Source organism: Oncorhynchus clarkii, chromosome 3 (assembly GCF_045791955.1).
Source record: "Oncorhynchus clarkii lewisi isolate Uvic-CL-2024 chromosome 3, UVic_Ocla_1.0, whole genome shotgun sequence".
NCBI classification, from domain to species: domain Eukaryota; kingdom Metazoa; phylum Chordata; class Actinopteri; order Salmoniformes; family Salmonidae; genus Oncorhynchus; species Oncorhynchus clarkii.
Window position 1 is genome coordinate 87387656 of NC_092149.1, and position 16637 is coordinate 87404292.

General features: G+C 47.1%; 1 protein-coding gene across 1 annotated transcript in view; it reads left to right on the plus strand.

Annotated features, from left to right (window-relative positions):
- The window catches only part of LOC139386317 (partitioning defective 3 homolog B-like), a 193207-nt gene that overhangs the window by 25940 nt on the left and 150630 nt on the right, over nt 1-16637 (plus strand). Inside the window, exon 2 of the mRNA XM_071131843.1 lies at nt 2803-2904. Within this exon, the coding sequence (XP_070987944.1) occupies nt 2803-2904 (102 nt within the window). The remainder of the gene's footprint in view (nt 1-2802; nt 2905-16637) is intronic.

Here is a 16637-nt window from a genome sequence, read left to right on the forward strand (position 1 = left end):
TTGCCTAACCCTTCGCTCAGCCTCATCCACATGCTACCTCCCCATCCATCTGTAACCGTGTCTTCCATCCTAGAATAGAACGCAGCAGTATATTCCCACTGCCCCAAAACAACAACAGGTCAACATGAATGCATATCTACAGGCTGAGATGACAACTGAGATACATGATCATCTGTTTACAGAGAGAAATTATGAGATTAGAACTCTACAGTGTGAAGGTTAACACCTAGTCCTGTATAGAACTCTACAGTGTGAAGGTTAACACCCAGTCCTGTATAGAACTCTACAGTGTGAAGGTAACACCCAGTCCTGTATAGAACTCTACAGCGTGAAGGTAACAGCTAGTCCTGTATAGAACTCTACAGTGTGAAGGTTAACACCTAGTCCTGTATAGAACTCTACAGTGTGAAGGTAACACCCAGTCCTGTATAGAACTCTACAGTGTGAAGGTAACACCTAGTCCTGTATAGAACTCTACAGTGTGAAGGTAACAGCTAGTCCTGTATAGAACTCTACAGTGTGAAGGTAACACCTAGTCCTGTATAGAACTCTACAGTGTGAAGGTAACACCCAGTCCTGTATAGAACTCTACAGCGTGAAGGTAACAGCTAGTCCTGTATAGAACTCTACAGTGTGAAGGTTAACACCTAGTCCTGTATAGAACTCTACAGTGTGAAGGTTAACACCCAGTCCTGTATAGAACTCTACAGTGTGAAGGTAACACCCAGTCCTGTATAGAACTCTACAGTGTGAAGGTAACACCCAGTCCTGTATAGAACTCTACAGTGTGAAGGTAACAGCTAGTCCTGTATAGAACTCTACAGTGTGAAGGTAACACCTAGTCCTGTATAGAACTCTACAGTGTGAAGGTAACAGCTAGTCCTGTATATAACTCTACAGTGTGAAGGTAACACCTAGTCCTGTATAGAACTCTACAGTGTGAAGGTAACACCTAGTCCTGTATAGAACTCTACAGTGTGAAGGTAACACCCAGTCCTGTATAGAACTCTACAGCGTGAAGGTAACAGCTAGTCCTGTATAGAACTCTACAGTGCTCCAGCCTCCCCTCTAGACCCCCAGCTCTAGTCCCTGTTCTCCAAGCTCTAGTCCCTGTTCTCCCAGCTCTAGTCCCTGTTCTCCCAGCTCTAGTCCCTGTTCTCCCAGCTCCAGCCTCCCCTCTGGCCCCCCAGCTCTAGTCCCTGTTCTAACAGCTCCAGCCTCCCCTCTGGCCCCCCAGCTCTAGTCCCTGTTCTAACAGCTCCAGCCTCCCCCCCCCCCCCCCCCAGCTCTAGTCCCTGTTCTCCCAGCTCTAGTCCCTGTTCTCCCAGCTCCAGCCTCCCCTCTGGCCCCCCAGCTCTAGTCCCTGTTCTCCCAGCTCCAGCCTCCCCTCTGGACCCCCAGCTCTAGTCCCTGTTCTTCCAGCTCCAGCCTCCCCTCTGGACCCCCAGCTCTAGTCCCTGTTCTCCCAGCTCTAGTCCCTGTTCTAACAGCTCCAGCCTCCCCTCTGGCCCCCCAGCTGTAGTCCCTGTTCTCCCAGCTCCAGCCCCCCCCCCCCCCCAGCTCTAGTCCCTGTTCTCCCAGCTCCAGCCTCCCTCTAGACCCCCAGCTCTAGTCCCTGTTCTCCCAGCTCCAGCCTCCCCTCTGGACCCCCAGCTCTAGTCCCTGTTCTCCCAGCTCCAGCCTCCCCTCTGGACCCCCAGCTCTAGTCCCTGTTCTCCCAGCTCCAGCCTCCCCTCTGGACCCCCAGCTCTAGTCCCTGTTCTCCCAGCTCCAGCCTCCCCTCTGGACCCCCAGCTCTAGTCCCTGTTCTCCCAGCTCCAGCCTCATCTCTGGACCTCCAGCTCTAGTCCCTGTTCTCCCAGCTCCAGCCTCCCCTCTGGACCCCCAGCTCTAGTCCCTGTTCTCCCAGCTCTAGTCCCTGTTCTCCTAGCTCCAGCCTCCCCTCTGGACCTCCAGCTCTAGTCCCTGTTCTCCCAGCTCCAGCCTCCCCTCTGGACCCCCAGCTCTAGTCCCTGTTCTCCCAGCTCTAGTCCCTGTTCTCCCAGCTCCAGCCTCCCCTCTGGACCTCCAGCTCTAGTCCCTGTTCTCCCAGCTCCAGCCTCCCCTCTGGACCCCCAGCTCTAGTCCCTGTTCTCCCAGCTTCAGCCTCCCCTCTGGACCTCCAGCTCTAGTCCCTGTTCTCCCAGCTCCAGCCTCCCCTCTGGACCCCCAGCTCTAGTCCCTGTTCTCCCAGCTCTAGTCCCTGTTCTCCCAGCTCCAGCCTCCCCTCTGGACCCCCAGCTCTGGATCACTGTGGTCATAGTAGAGAATTTCACGCTCCTGTATCTGGCTGAGATAGTTGAGGTCTACTGTAGATACTGTACTCAGGCCAGACACTTGCATTACGAGGCAGACTTGGAAGTCTTTTCTCCATTGTCAAGTGTTGCCCAACCTAAAAACATTTGGCAAACATTATAATTTCATAAATTACATTGGAATTACAAATGATCTGATTCACAGATGTATATTATTGTTATTAAAAAAATTAGATGCTGTTTATTTTTCCTTTTTGTGAGATGGAACTGTGGACGATAGAGATTTAGGATGTTTGTGTACCATACATCAGAATGTTGATTGGTTGTGTTCGTTGTGTCATTTATGAAATGAGGATGTTTGATTTGGTCTTGTTTATGTTCCATTTATGAAATGAGGATGTTTGATTTGGTCTTGTTTATGTTCCATTTATGAAATGAGGATGTTTGATTTGGTCTTGTTTATGTTCCATTTATGAAATGAGGATGTTTGATGTGCTTCCTCCCACAGGAGGGTGACTTCCTGGTTCGTACCCACCATGTGGAGTACTGTGACGGGGGCATCCTGGACCCTGATGATGTACTGACTGACCTGGTGGAGGACAGAGACAAGGTAACGATCAACGTTAGGGCCGAGTGCCAAATGCCACCTTATTCCCTATGTAGTGCACTACTTTTGGACAAGGGAAGGTAACAATGATCTACTGTGTAGCTATCAGTGCATTCTTTGGTGACTTCACCCTCAATCACATTTCGGTGACTTTACCCTCAATCACATTTGGGTGACTTTACCCTCAATCACATTTCAGTGACTTTACCCTCAATCACATTTGAGTGACTTTACCCTCAATCACATTTCAGTGACTTTACCCTCAATCACATTTGAGTGACTTTACCCTCAATCACATTTGAGTGACTTTACCCTCAATCACATTTGAGTGACTTTACCCTCAATCACATTTCAGTGACTTTACCCTCAATCACATTTCAGTGACTTTACCCTCAATCACATTTCAGTGACTTTACCCTCACTCACATTTCAGTGACTTTACCCTCAATCACATTTCAGTGACTTTACCCTCACTCACATTTCAGTGACTTTACCCTCAATCAAATTTCGATGACTTTACCCTCAATCACATTTAGGTGACTTTACCCTCAATCACATTTGGGTGACTTTACCCTCAATCACATTTGGGTGACTTTACCCTCAATCACATTTGGGTGACTTTACCCTCAATCACATTTCGGTGACTTTACCCTCAATCACATTTCGGTGACTTTACCCTCAGTCACATTTAGGTGACTTTAGCTTGCTAGCTACTCCCAGACACACGAGAGAACACCTCACTCTGACCATTTTACTCAGCCTAGCAGAGCTGGTTAGGCTGTTTCATGTTATCCAGAGTGTTAGTGACTGAAACTGTGCTGCTGGCAACAATTGAATTATGCTTTTTGCCAACTTTTACTGACACCGGCCATATGGGTGTTGAGCGTTGGTAAATTCGTCAGTTATTCTGCGCTCTGGCACACTCAATGAGAGGGCTTGGATATATGAGTATATATTACTAATTATTTTTGTTCGTCCTTTATTTAACTAGGCAACAAGATAACCCGAGTGAATTTATCAGCTACGTCTATCGACAGTTGTCGTAGTGCCATCATGAACATTGTATTGAGCACACAGAGCATTAGCTAACATTAGGCTATAGCTAGCAATGCAAATATGAATAATATCACTACACAGATCACACATGTAACGCCAGCTAGTAACACAATAATTATAATGAGGCTATATACAGGGGGGTACCGGTACAGAGTCAATGTGGAGGCTATATACAGGGGGGTACCGGTACAGAGTCAATGTGGAGGCTATATACAGGGGGTACCGGTACAGAGTCAATGTGGAGGCTATATACAGGGGGTACCAGTACAGAGTCAATGTGGAGGCTATATACAGGAGGTACCAGTACAGAGTCAATGTGGAGGCTATATACAGGGGGTACCGGTACAGAGTCAATGTGGAGGCTATATACAGGGGGTACCGGTACAGAGACAATGTGGAGGCTATATACAGGGTGTTACGGTACAGAGTCAATGTGGAGGCTATATACAGGGTGTTACGGTACAGAGTCAATGTGGAGGCTATATACAGGGGGTACCGGTACAGAGTCAATGTGGAGGCTATATACAGGGTGTTACGGTACAGAGTCAATGTGGAGGCTATATACAGGGGGTACCGGTACAGACTCAATGTGGAGGCTATATACAGGGGGTACCAGTACTGAGTCAATGTGGAGGCTATATACAGGGGGTACCAGTACTGAGTCAATGTGGAGACTATATACAGGGGGTACCGGTACAGAGTCAATGTGGAGGCTATATACAGGGGGTACCGGTTCCGAGTCAATGTGGAGACTATATACAGGGGGTACCGGTACAGAGTCAATGTGGAGGCTATATACAGGGGGTACCAGTACAGAGTCAATGTGGAGGCTATATACAGGGGGTACCAGTACAGAGTCAATGTGGAGGCTATATACAGGGGGTACCGGTTCCGAGTCAATGTGGAGGCTATATACAGGGTGTTACTGTACAGAGTCAATGTGGAGGCTATATACAGGGGGGTACCAGTACAGAGTCAATGTGGAGGCTATATACAGGGGGTACCGGTACAGAGACAATGTGGAGGCTATATACAGGGTGTTACGGTACAGAGTCAATGTGGAGGCTATATACAGGGTGTTACGGTACAGAGTCAATGTGGAGGCTATATACAGGGGGTACCAGTACTGAGTCAATGTGGAGACTATATACAGGGGGTACCAGTACTGAGTCAATGTGGAGACTATATACAGGGGGTACCGGTACAGAGTCAATGTGGAGGCTATATACAGGGGGTACCGGTTCCGAGTCAATGTGGAGACTATATACAGGGGGTACCGGTACAGAGTCAATGTGGAGGCTATATACAGGGGGTACCAGTACAGAGTCAATGTGGAGGCTATATACAGGGGGTACCGGTTCCGAGTCAATGTGGAGGCTATATACAGGGTGTTACTGTACAGAGTCAATGTGGAGGCTATATACAGGGGGGTACCAGTACAGAGTCAATGTGGAGGCTATATACAGGGGGTACCAGTACAGAGTCAATGTGGAGGCTATATACAGGGGGTACCGGTTCCGAGTCAATGTGGAGGCTATATACAGGGTGTTACTGTACAGAGTCAATGTGGAGGCTATATACAGGGGGGTACCAGTACAGAGTCAATGTGGAGGCTATATACAGGGGGTACCGGTTCCGAGTCAATGTACAGGTTAGTTGAGGTAGTTTGTACATGTAGGTAGGGGTAAAGTGACTGTGCATAGATAATAAACAGTAGCAGCAGTGTAAAAACAAAGGGGGGTGTTAATGTAAATAGTCTGGGTGGCTGGACTATTTAATGGCTGGTCCATTAACTGAAGGTTGGATCCTGATATTATCAGGTACATGGCTGGTCCATTAACTGAAGGTTGGATCCTGATATTATCAGGTACATGGCTGGTCCATTAACTGAAGGTTGGATCCTGATATTATCAGGTACATGGCTGGTCCATTAACTGAAGGTTGGATCCTGATATTATCAGGTACATGGCTGGTCCATTAACTGAAGGTTGGATCCTGATATTATCAGGTACATGGCTGGTCCATTAACTGAAGGTTGGACCCTGATATTATCAGGTACATGGCTGGTCCATTAACTGAAGGTTGGATCCTGATATTATCAGGTACATGGCTGGTCCATTAACTGAAGGTTGGATCCTGATATTATCAGGTACATGGCTGGTCCATTAACTGAAGGTTGGATCCTGATATTATCAGGTACATGGCTGGTCCATTAACTGAAGGTTGGATCCTGATATTATCAGGTACATGGCTGGTCCATTAACTGAAGGTTGGATCCTGATATTATCAGGTACATGGCTGGTCCATTAACTGAAGGTTGGATCCTGATATTATCAGGTACATGGCTGGTCCATTAACTGAAGGTTGGATCCTGATATTATCAGGTACATGGCTGGTCCATTAACTGAAGGTTGGAACCTGATATTATCAGGTACATGGCTGGTCCATTAACTGAAGGTTGGATCCTGATATTATCAGGTACATGGCTGGTCCATTAACTGAAGGTTGGATCCTGATATTATCAGGTACATGGCTGGTCCATTAACTGAAGGTTGGATATTATCAGGTACATGGCTGGTCCATTAACTGAAGGTTGGATATTATCAGGTACATGGCTGGTCCATTAACTGAAGGTTGGATCCTGATATTATCAGGTACGTGGCTGGTCCATTAACTGAAGGTTGGATATTATCAGGTACATGGCTGGTGCATTAACTGATGGTTGGATATTATCAGGTACATGGCTGGTCCATTAACTGAAGGTTGGATCCTGATATTATCAGGTACATGGCTGGTCCATTAACTGAAGGTTGGATATTATCAGGTACATGGCTGGTCCACTAACTGAAGGTTGGATATTATCAGGTACATGGCTGGTCCATTAACTGAAGGTTGGATCCTGATATTATCAGGTACATGGCTGGTCCATTTGGACTGTGTTCACCGGACCGGTCCTCTGCATCGTTCATATTTCTATGTTGACGCTTTATCTCCATTAGCAACAGACACACAGCTTTGGCTGAATGATAGACAGGCAGGCAGGCAGAAAGACACACAGCTTTGGCTGAATGATAGACAGGCAGGCAGAAAGGCACACAGCTTTGGCTGAATGATAGACAGGCAGGCAGAAAGGCACACAGCTTTGGCTGAATGATAGACAGGCAGGCAGAAAGGCACACAGCTTTGGATGAATGATAGACAGGCAGGCAGAAAGGCACACAGCTTTGGCTGAATGATAGACAGGCAGGCAGAAAGGCACACAGCTTTGGCTGAATGATAGACATGCAGAAGAGACACTTTGGCGGACAGACAGACGGACAGACTGCTTTGGCTGAAAGACAACCGACAAAACCTGACAGACTGTTTTTTGGCTGAACACAATACCTTCCTCTAGCTACTGGGCCAACTGAAAGGCCACTACCTTCCTCTAGCTACTGGGCCAACTGAAAGGCCACTACCTTCCTCTAGCTACTGGGCCAACTGAAAGGCCACTACCTTCCTCTAGCTACTGGGCCAACTGAAAGGCCACTACCTTCCTCTGGCTGCTGGGCCAACTGAAAGGCCAATACCTTCCTCTAGCTACTGGGCCAACTGAAAGGCCAATACCTTCCTCTAGCTACTGGGCCAACTGAAAGGCCACTACCTTCCTCTAGCTACTGGGCCAACTGAAAGGCCAATACCTTCCTCTAGCTACTGGGCCAACTGAAAGGCCACTACCTTCCTCTGGCTGCTGGGCCAACTGAAAGGCCAATACCTTCCTCTGGCTACTGGGCCAACTGAAAGGCCACTACCTTCCTCTAGCTACTGGGCCAACTGAAAGGCCACTACCTTCCTCTAGCTACTGGGCCAACTGAAAGGCCACTACCTTCCTCTGGCTGCTGGGCCAACTGAAAGGCCACTACCTTCCTCTAGCTACTGGGCCAACTGAAAGGCCACTACCTTCCTCTGGCTGCTGGGCCAACTGAAAGGCCACTACCTTCCTCTAGCTACTGGGCCAACTGAAAGGCCACTACCTTCCTCTGGCTGCTGGGCCAACTGAAAGGCCACCCAGCAGTGTACTGAGTCTCTCTGGTGCAGTAATGTTGTCCTCTACCCAGGTTTTAAACGCAAGCGGGTGAGAGGCGTTCGGACAGGCGGGCGGGGAGGCGTTCGGACAGGCAGGCGGGAGGCGTTCAGACAGGCGGGCGGGGAGGCGTTCGGAGAGGCGGGCGGGGAGGCACACGGGCATGAAGGCGGGAGGCGTTCGGACAGGCGGGCGGGGGGGCACACGGGCAGGCAGACGGGCATGAAGGCGGGAGGCGTTCTGGCGGGTGGACAGGTGGGCGGGGGGGCACACGGGCAGGCAGATGGGCATGAAGACGGGAGGCGTTCTGGCGGGTGGACAGGCGGGCGGGGAGGCACACGGGCATGAAGGCGGGAGGCGTTCTGGCGAGTGGACAGGCGGGCAGGGGGGGCGGGGAACCTGTAAGGCCATCCTTAACTGGATAACTTAATGCCATTATCCTCAGTAGAATCTCTCAGACATTAGGTATGAGTCCCAAATAGCACTCTATTCCCTTTATAGTGCTCTACTTTTAATGTGTGCCCTGGACAAAAGCAGTGCACTATTTTGGAAAATAGTGTGCCATTTTGGACGAACGCCAGGAGCTCCAATCAGATCCACAGCTTTCTGTAGACTAATTTATATCAGAGGGGAGGAAGGGAGGCTCTTTACCGTAAAAGTGATTTTTGCTGCCTGGTAATATTGCAGAACAAGCAGAACCCAGAATTCAAGGTTTTAAAAAGTGGTGTTTAAAAAGTGAATTCTCATTCAACCGTTTAGGCCTAGAGTCCAGGAAGACTAATCAATATAGAGCTATGCCTTATAGTCAGGGGATTTCTTAAGAGGAAACTCTACTGGGATGGGCTGCCGCTTTATAATGTACTCTGTACTCATTATGTATTAGGTACTCTGTACTCATGATGTATTAGGTACTCTGTACTCATTATGTATTAGGTACTCTGTACTCATTATGTATTAGGGACTCTGTACTCATTATATATTAGGTACTCTGTACTCATTATGTATTAGGTACTCTGTACTCATTATGTATTAGGTACTCTGTACTCATTATATATTAGGTACTCTGTACTCATTATGTATTAGGTACTCTGTACTCATTATGTATTAGGTACTCTGTACTCATTATGTATTAGGTACTCTGTACTCATTATGTATTAGGGACTCTGTACTCATTATATATTAGGTACTCTGTACTCATTATGTATTAGGTACTCTGTACTCATTATATATTAGGTACTCTGTACTCATTATGTATTAGGTACTCTGTACTCATTATGTATTAGGTACTCTGTACTCATTATGTATTAGGTACTCTGTACTCATTATGTATTAGGTACTCTGTACTCATTATGTATTAGGGACTCTGTACTCATTATATATTAGGTACTCTGTACTCATTATGTATTAGGTACTCTGTACTCATTATGTATTAGGTACTCTGTACTCATTATGTATTAGGTACTCTGTACTCATTATGTATTAGGTACTCTGTACTCATTATGTATTAGGTACTCTGTACTCATTATGTATTAGGTACTCTGTACTCATTATGTATTAGGTACTCTGTACTCATTATGTATTAGGTACTCTGTACTCATTATATATTAGGTACTCTGTACTCATTATGTATTAGGTACTCTGTACTCATTATATATTAGGTACTCTGTACTCATTATGTATTAGGTACTCTGTACTCATTATGTATTAGGTACTCTGTACTCATTATATATTAGGTACTCTGTACTCATTATGTATTAGGTACTCTGTACTCATTATGTATTAGGTACTCTGTACTCATTGATGGACTGTATTAGGTACTGGACTATGTACTCATTTCACAGAAACATGGACAAATCTCCTCTCCCGGCACCCTGACTCTCACTGGGTGTTTTGAGATTGTCTAGCTAGTAGCTAGTCAGACTGCACTGAATCACTGCTCTACAAATCAACTTGTATCCCAAATAAGTTCTCAGTCAACAGGAACTGACCAGAACAGTCCAGGCTGCCTACGAGAGACGTGGAGCCTGGAGCCTAGAGATGGTTGTGCCGTTGCTATGGTGACCATTATGTTACAACTCCAACATGTTGCCGTCCACAGTGTTTGTCCAAGCTGTTGGTTCAGGATCTCTACTTACTTGCCCATTCTGCTTTTCTGCCTTTTTAGTCTGGTCATTGTTTAGGATTTATCGCTAGTCCACTGGTGCTCTGCTCCCTGCTTAGTTAGAAACACAACAGACTGTCCCAATCGACGTTCTTTATTTCCTTCAGTTTTAAGAATACAGACACACATGGTGTTCAAATGCACGGTGACAGGTTAATATAGGCTAGTGGGTATGTGATGTTTCCTGTTGATCTAATCTGCTTTTCTGGTGTCTGAGCACTCTGTTACCATGCCTGGCCACGCCCACAAGATAGAGGACAGTCGTATTACTGTATCTGGCCACGCCCACAACGCTCTACCCTGGTTAGAGGACAGTCGTATCACCATGCCTGGCCACGCCCACAACAATCTACACTGGTTAGAGGACAGTCCTATTACCGTATCTGGCCACACCCACAACACTCTACCCTGGTTAGAGGACAGTTCTATTACTGTACCTGGCCACGCCCACTGGTTAGAGGACAGTCCTATGAGAGAAGGAGAGGTATGCAGGTTTCGTAATGTGTATATTAGAGACTGACTGGGGGAGGTATGCAGGTTTTATTATGTGTATGTTAGAGTAGAGACTGGCTGGGGGAGGTATGCAGGTTTCATTATGTGTATATTAGAGTAGAGACTGGCTGGGGGAGGTATGCAGGTTATGTGTATATTAGAGTAGAGACTGACTGGGGAGGTATGCAGGTTTCATTATGTGTATATTAGAGTAGAGACTGACTGGGGGAGGTATGCAGGTTATGTGTATATTAGAGTAGAGACTGACTGGGAGAGGTATGCAGGTTTCATTATGTGTATATTAGAGTAGAGACTGACTGGGGGAGGTATGCAGGTTTCATTATGTGTATATTAGAGTAGAGACTGGCTGGGGGAGGTATGCAGGTTATGTGTATATTAGAGACTGACTGGGGGAGGTATGCAGGTTTCATTATGTGTATATTAGAGTAGAGACTGGCTGGGGGAGGTATGCAGGTTTCATTATGTGTATATTGGAGTAGAGACTGACTGGGGGAGGTATGCAGGTTATGTGTATATTAGAGTAGAGACTGGCTGGGGGAGGTATGCAGGTTATGTGTATATTAGAATAGAGACTGACTGGGGGAGGTATGCAGGTTTCATTATGTGTATATTAGAGACTGGCTGGGGGAGGTATGCAGGTTTCATTATGTGTATATTAGAGACTGACTGGGGGAGGTATGCAGGTTTCATTATGTGTATATTAGAGTAGAGACTGGCTGGGGGAGGTATGCAGGTTTCATTATGTGTATATTAGAGACTGACTGGGGGAGGTATGCAGGTTATGTGTATATTAGAGTAGAGACTGACTGGGGGAGGTGTGCAGGTTTCATTATGTGTATATTAGAGTAGAGACTGACTGGGGGAGGTATGCAGGTTTCATTATGTGTATATTAGAGTAGAGACTGGCTGGGGAGGTATGCAGGTTATGTGTATATTAGAGTAGAGACTGACTGGGGGAAATATGCAGGTTTCATTATGTGTATATTAGAGTAGAGACTGACTGGGGGAGGTATGCAGGTTATGTGTATATTAGAGTAGAGACTGGCTGGGGGAGGTATGCAGGTTATGTGTATATTAGAATATAGACTGACTGGGGGAGGTATGCAGATTTCGTAATGTGTATATTAGAAACTGACTGGGGGAGGTATGCAGATTTCATTATGTGTATATTAGAGTAGAGACTGACTGGGGGAGGTATGCAGGTTTCGTAATGTGTATATTAGAAAATGACTGGGGGAGGTATGCAGATTTCATTATGTGTATATTAGAGTAGAGACTGACTGGGGGAGGTATGCAGGTTTCATTATGTGTATATTAGAGTAGAGACTGGCTGGGGAGGTATGCAGGTTATGTGTATATTAGAGTAGAGACTGGCTGGGGGAGGTATGCAGGTTATGTGTATATTAGAGTAGAGACTGACTGGGGGAGGTATGCAGGTTTCATTATGTGTATATTAGAGTAGAGACTGGCTGGGGGAGGTATGCAGGTTATGTGTATATTAGAGTAGAGACTGGCTGGGGGAGGTATGCAGGTTTCATTATGTGTATATTAGAGTAGAGACTGGCTGGGGAGGTATGCAGGTTATGTGTATATTAGAGTAGAGACTGGCTGGGGGAGGTATGCAGGTTATGTGTGTATTAGAGTAGAGACTGACTGGGGGAGGTATGCAGGTTTCATTATGTGTATATTAGAGTAGAGACTGGCTGGGGGAGGTATGCAGGTTATGTGTATATTAGAGTAGAGACTGGCTGGGGGAGGTATGCAGGTTTCATTATGTGTATATTAGAGTAGAGACTGGCTGGGGGAGGTATGCAGGTTTCATTATGTGTATATTAGAGACTGACTGGGGGAGGTATGCAGGTTATGTGTATATTAGAGTAGAGACTGGCTGGGGGAGGTATGCAGGTTTCATTATGTGTATATTAGAGACTGGCTAGGGGAGGTATGCAGGCTATGTGTATATTAGAGTAGAGTCTGGCTGGGGGAGGTATGCAGGTTTCATTATGTGTATATTAGAGACTGGCTAGGGGAGGTATGCAGGTTATGTGTATATTAGAGTAGAGACTGACTGGGGGAGGTATGCAGGTTATGTGTATACTAGAGACTGACTGGGGGAAGTATGACCCGTATGTATGCTAGTAGATGATCTAAAAGAGACTCATAACAAACCAAAATGGGTGAATGGATGTAGCCTAGTTTTGATCGGTGTGCTCTGAAGGTTTGTCTGTGAGTCTACAGAAAAAGCAGAATATCCTTACAGGGAGATCCTTGCCGTGTTTTGATGAACCTGTTGAACTGAAGATGAGATGAATGAACTAAAGCCAGGTGAAATGATCCTATTGGCTGTGTCAGGTGACCATATAGAGCTGCTCTGTGTGCTCCTCAGCCGTTCTCTGTCTTTCTAGTTGCTGTAAGAGGGTGACATCTGGTTGGAGAGCATTACGTTCTTCACACCCTTAAGATTGGCTCCACTTTCTCTGAGCTTTCTTATGACCCCCTGAACAGGCTGCATCCCAACTGGAACCCTGTTACCTGGCTGGGTTCCAAATGGAACCCTGTTACCTGGCTGGGTTCCAAATGGAACCCTGTTACCTGGCTGGGTTCCAAATGGAACCCCTTTACCTGGCTGGGTTCCAAATGGAACCCTGTTACCTGGCTGGGTTCCAAATGGAACCCCGTTACCTGGCTGGGTTCCAAATGGAACCCCGTTACCTGGCTGGGTCCCAAATGGAACCCCGTTACCTGGCTGGGTCCCAAATGGAACCTGTTACCTGGCTGGGTTCCAAATGGAACATTGTTACCTGGCTGGGTTCCAAATGGAACATTGTTACCTGGCTGGGTTCCAAATGGAACCCCGTTACCTGGCTGGGTCCCAAATGGAACCTGTTACCTGGCTGGGTCCCAAATGGAACCTGTTACCTGGCTGGGTTCCAAATGGAACCTGTTACCTGGCTGGGTTCCAAATGGAACCCTGTTACCTACAGTTGAAGTTGAAGTTTACATACACCTTAGCCAAATACATTTAAACTCAGTTTTTCACAATTCCTGACATTTAATCCTAGTAAAAATTCCCTGTTTTAGGTCAGTTAGGATCACCACTTTATTTTAAGAAGTGAAATGTCAGAATAATAGTAGAGAGAATGATTTATTTCAGCTTTTATTTCTTTCATCACATTCCCAGTGGGTCAGAAGTTTACATAAACTAAATTAGTATTTGGTAGCATTGCCTTTAAATTATTTAACTTGGGTCAAATGTTTCAGGTAGCCTTCCACAAGCTTCCCACAATAAGTTGAGTGAATTGTGGCCCATTCCTACTGACAGCTGGTGTAACTGAGTCAGGTTTGTGGGCCTCCTTGTTCGAACACGCTTTTTCAGTTCTGCCACAGATGTTCTATAGGAATGAGGTCAGGGCTTTGTGATGGCCACTCCAATACCTTGACTTTGTTGTCCTTAAGCCATTTTGTATGCTTGGGGTCATTGTCCATTTGGAAGATCCATTCGCGACCAGACTTTAACTTCCTGAATGATGTTTTGAGATGTTGCTTCAATATATCCACATAATTTTCCATCCTCATGATGCCATCTATTTTGTAAAGTGCACCAGTCCCTCCTGCAGGGAGGCGCTATGTAGGGACACGGGTGCTATGTAGGGACACGGGTGCTATGTAGGGACACGGGTGCTATGTAGGGACACGGGGTCGGTATGTAGGGACACGGGGCCGCTATGTAGGAACACGGGCTGCTATGTAGGGACACGGGGTCGGTATGTAGGGACACAGGCCGCTATGTAGGAACACGGGTCGCTATGTAGGGACACGGTGCTATGTAGGGACACGGGTGCTATGTAGGGACACGGTGCTATGTCGGGACACGGGCCGCTATGTAGGGACACGGGGTCGGTATGTAGGGACACAGGCCGCTATGTAGGAACACGGGTCGCTATGTAGGGACACGGGTGCTATGTAGGGACACGGGTGCTATGTAGGGACACGGGTGCTATGTAGGGACACGGGCCGCTATGTAGGGACACGGGTGCTATGTAGGGACACGGTGCTATGTAGGGACACGGGTGCTATGTAGGGACACGGGCCGCTATGTAGGGACACGGGCCGCTATGTAGGGACACGGGCCGCTATGTAGGGACACGGGCCGCTATGTAGGGACACGGGCCGCTATGTAGGGACACGGGCCGCTATGTAGGGACACGGTGCTATGTAGGGACACGGGTGCTATGTAGGGACACGGGGTCGCTATGTAGGGACACGGTGCTATGTAGGGACACGGGGTCGCTATGTAGGGACACGGTGCTATGTAGGGACACGGGTGCTATGTAGGGACACAGGTGCTATGTAGGGACACGGGGCGCTATGTAGGGACACGGGGGTGCTATGTAGGGACACGGGGCGCTATGTAGGGACACGGGGCCGCTATGTAGGGACACGGGGCCGCTATGTAGGGACACGGGGTGCTATGTAGGGACACGGGGCCGCTATGTAGGGACATACAATGATGTTTATATTGTAGTGAATGATATTTACCCTTTTCTGTCATCTAGAGTTAAGCCTACTCACAGCCACTGTAGGTGTGTGTGTGCGTGCGTGTGTGTGGCGTGTGTGTGTGCGCGTGCGTGTGTGTGTGTGTGTGTGTGTGTCCACATAAAAAGTATTGATGGATTGGTTTTCATCACCACTGTGTTCCTGTGTGTGTGCGCGTGCGTGCGTGCGTGCGTGCGTGCGTGTGTGTGTGTGTGTGTGTGTGTGTGTGTGTGTGTGTCCACATAAAAAGTATTGATGGATTGGTTTTCATCACCACTGTGTTCCTGTGTGTGTGTGTGCGCGTGCGTGCGTGCGTGCGTGCGTGTGTGTGTGTGTGTGTGTGTGTGTCCACATAAAAAGTATTGATGGATTGGTTTTCATCACCACTGTGTTCCTGGTACAGTTACAGGGTTTAGGCTACACCACATTAAATAAACGATAACAGCCCCAAGCCCCCTGTTTTTAAAAAAAGGTTACTGTGTATTAGAAGTAGTGAAAACCAGGGTTGGTTGTTTTGAGTAATATTGATGTGTTCAGAAGGTTAATTAACACCTGCAGTCATTCCCCATGGAACGGACACACTCTCTCTACCGGACCAATCACGTCACACAGCCCTGCCTAATGTGTGACTGACTGTAAAGGCTCCCAAACACTTTGATGAGACCACATTTCGGCAAAGGTTTTTTTTTTTCCTTCTGAAGTTCGTGTAGACCAACAACAACAAAAATGATTGAGGCAATGCCGAAGTCTACGCCCAGTCGTCGGTGATTGGTCAACAGTTGTGATTGGTCAACAGTTGTGATTGGTCAACAGTTGTGATTGGTCAACAGTTGTGATTGGTCAACAGTTGTGATTGGTCAACAGTTGTGATTGGTCAACAGTTGTGATTGGTCAACAGTTGTGATTGGTCAACAGTTGTGATTGGTCAACAGTTGTGATTGGTCAACAGTTGTGATTGGTCAACAGTTGTGATTGGTCAACAGTTGTGATTGGTCAACAGTTGTGATTGGTCAACAGTTGTGATTGGTCAACAGTTGTGATTGGTCAACAGTTGTGATTGGTCAACAGTTCTTCAATTAAGTCTTTGTCATTCAACAAGAGATTCATTTTTTTCACTTGAGAAATACTGCACCAAACACACGTTTTAGTAAATACAAATAACATTTTAAAACATGCAGCAGACACTCCCATCCAGAGCGACCCACAGGAGTATCCAGGGTCAAGCACCTCACCCAAGGGCACATCGACAGATCCCCCAACAAGTCGAATCGGGGACCCGAACCAGCAACCTCTCAGCCACCGGCCTAAGCTCCCAACCACCAGGCCGCCAAACCATCCACGACCGCCTCCACTGTTCCCCTCGAGGGCTGCCCCTCAACCATCTAAGCTCCCCCCTCCAACCCAACC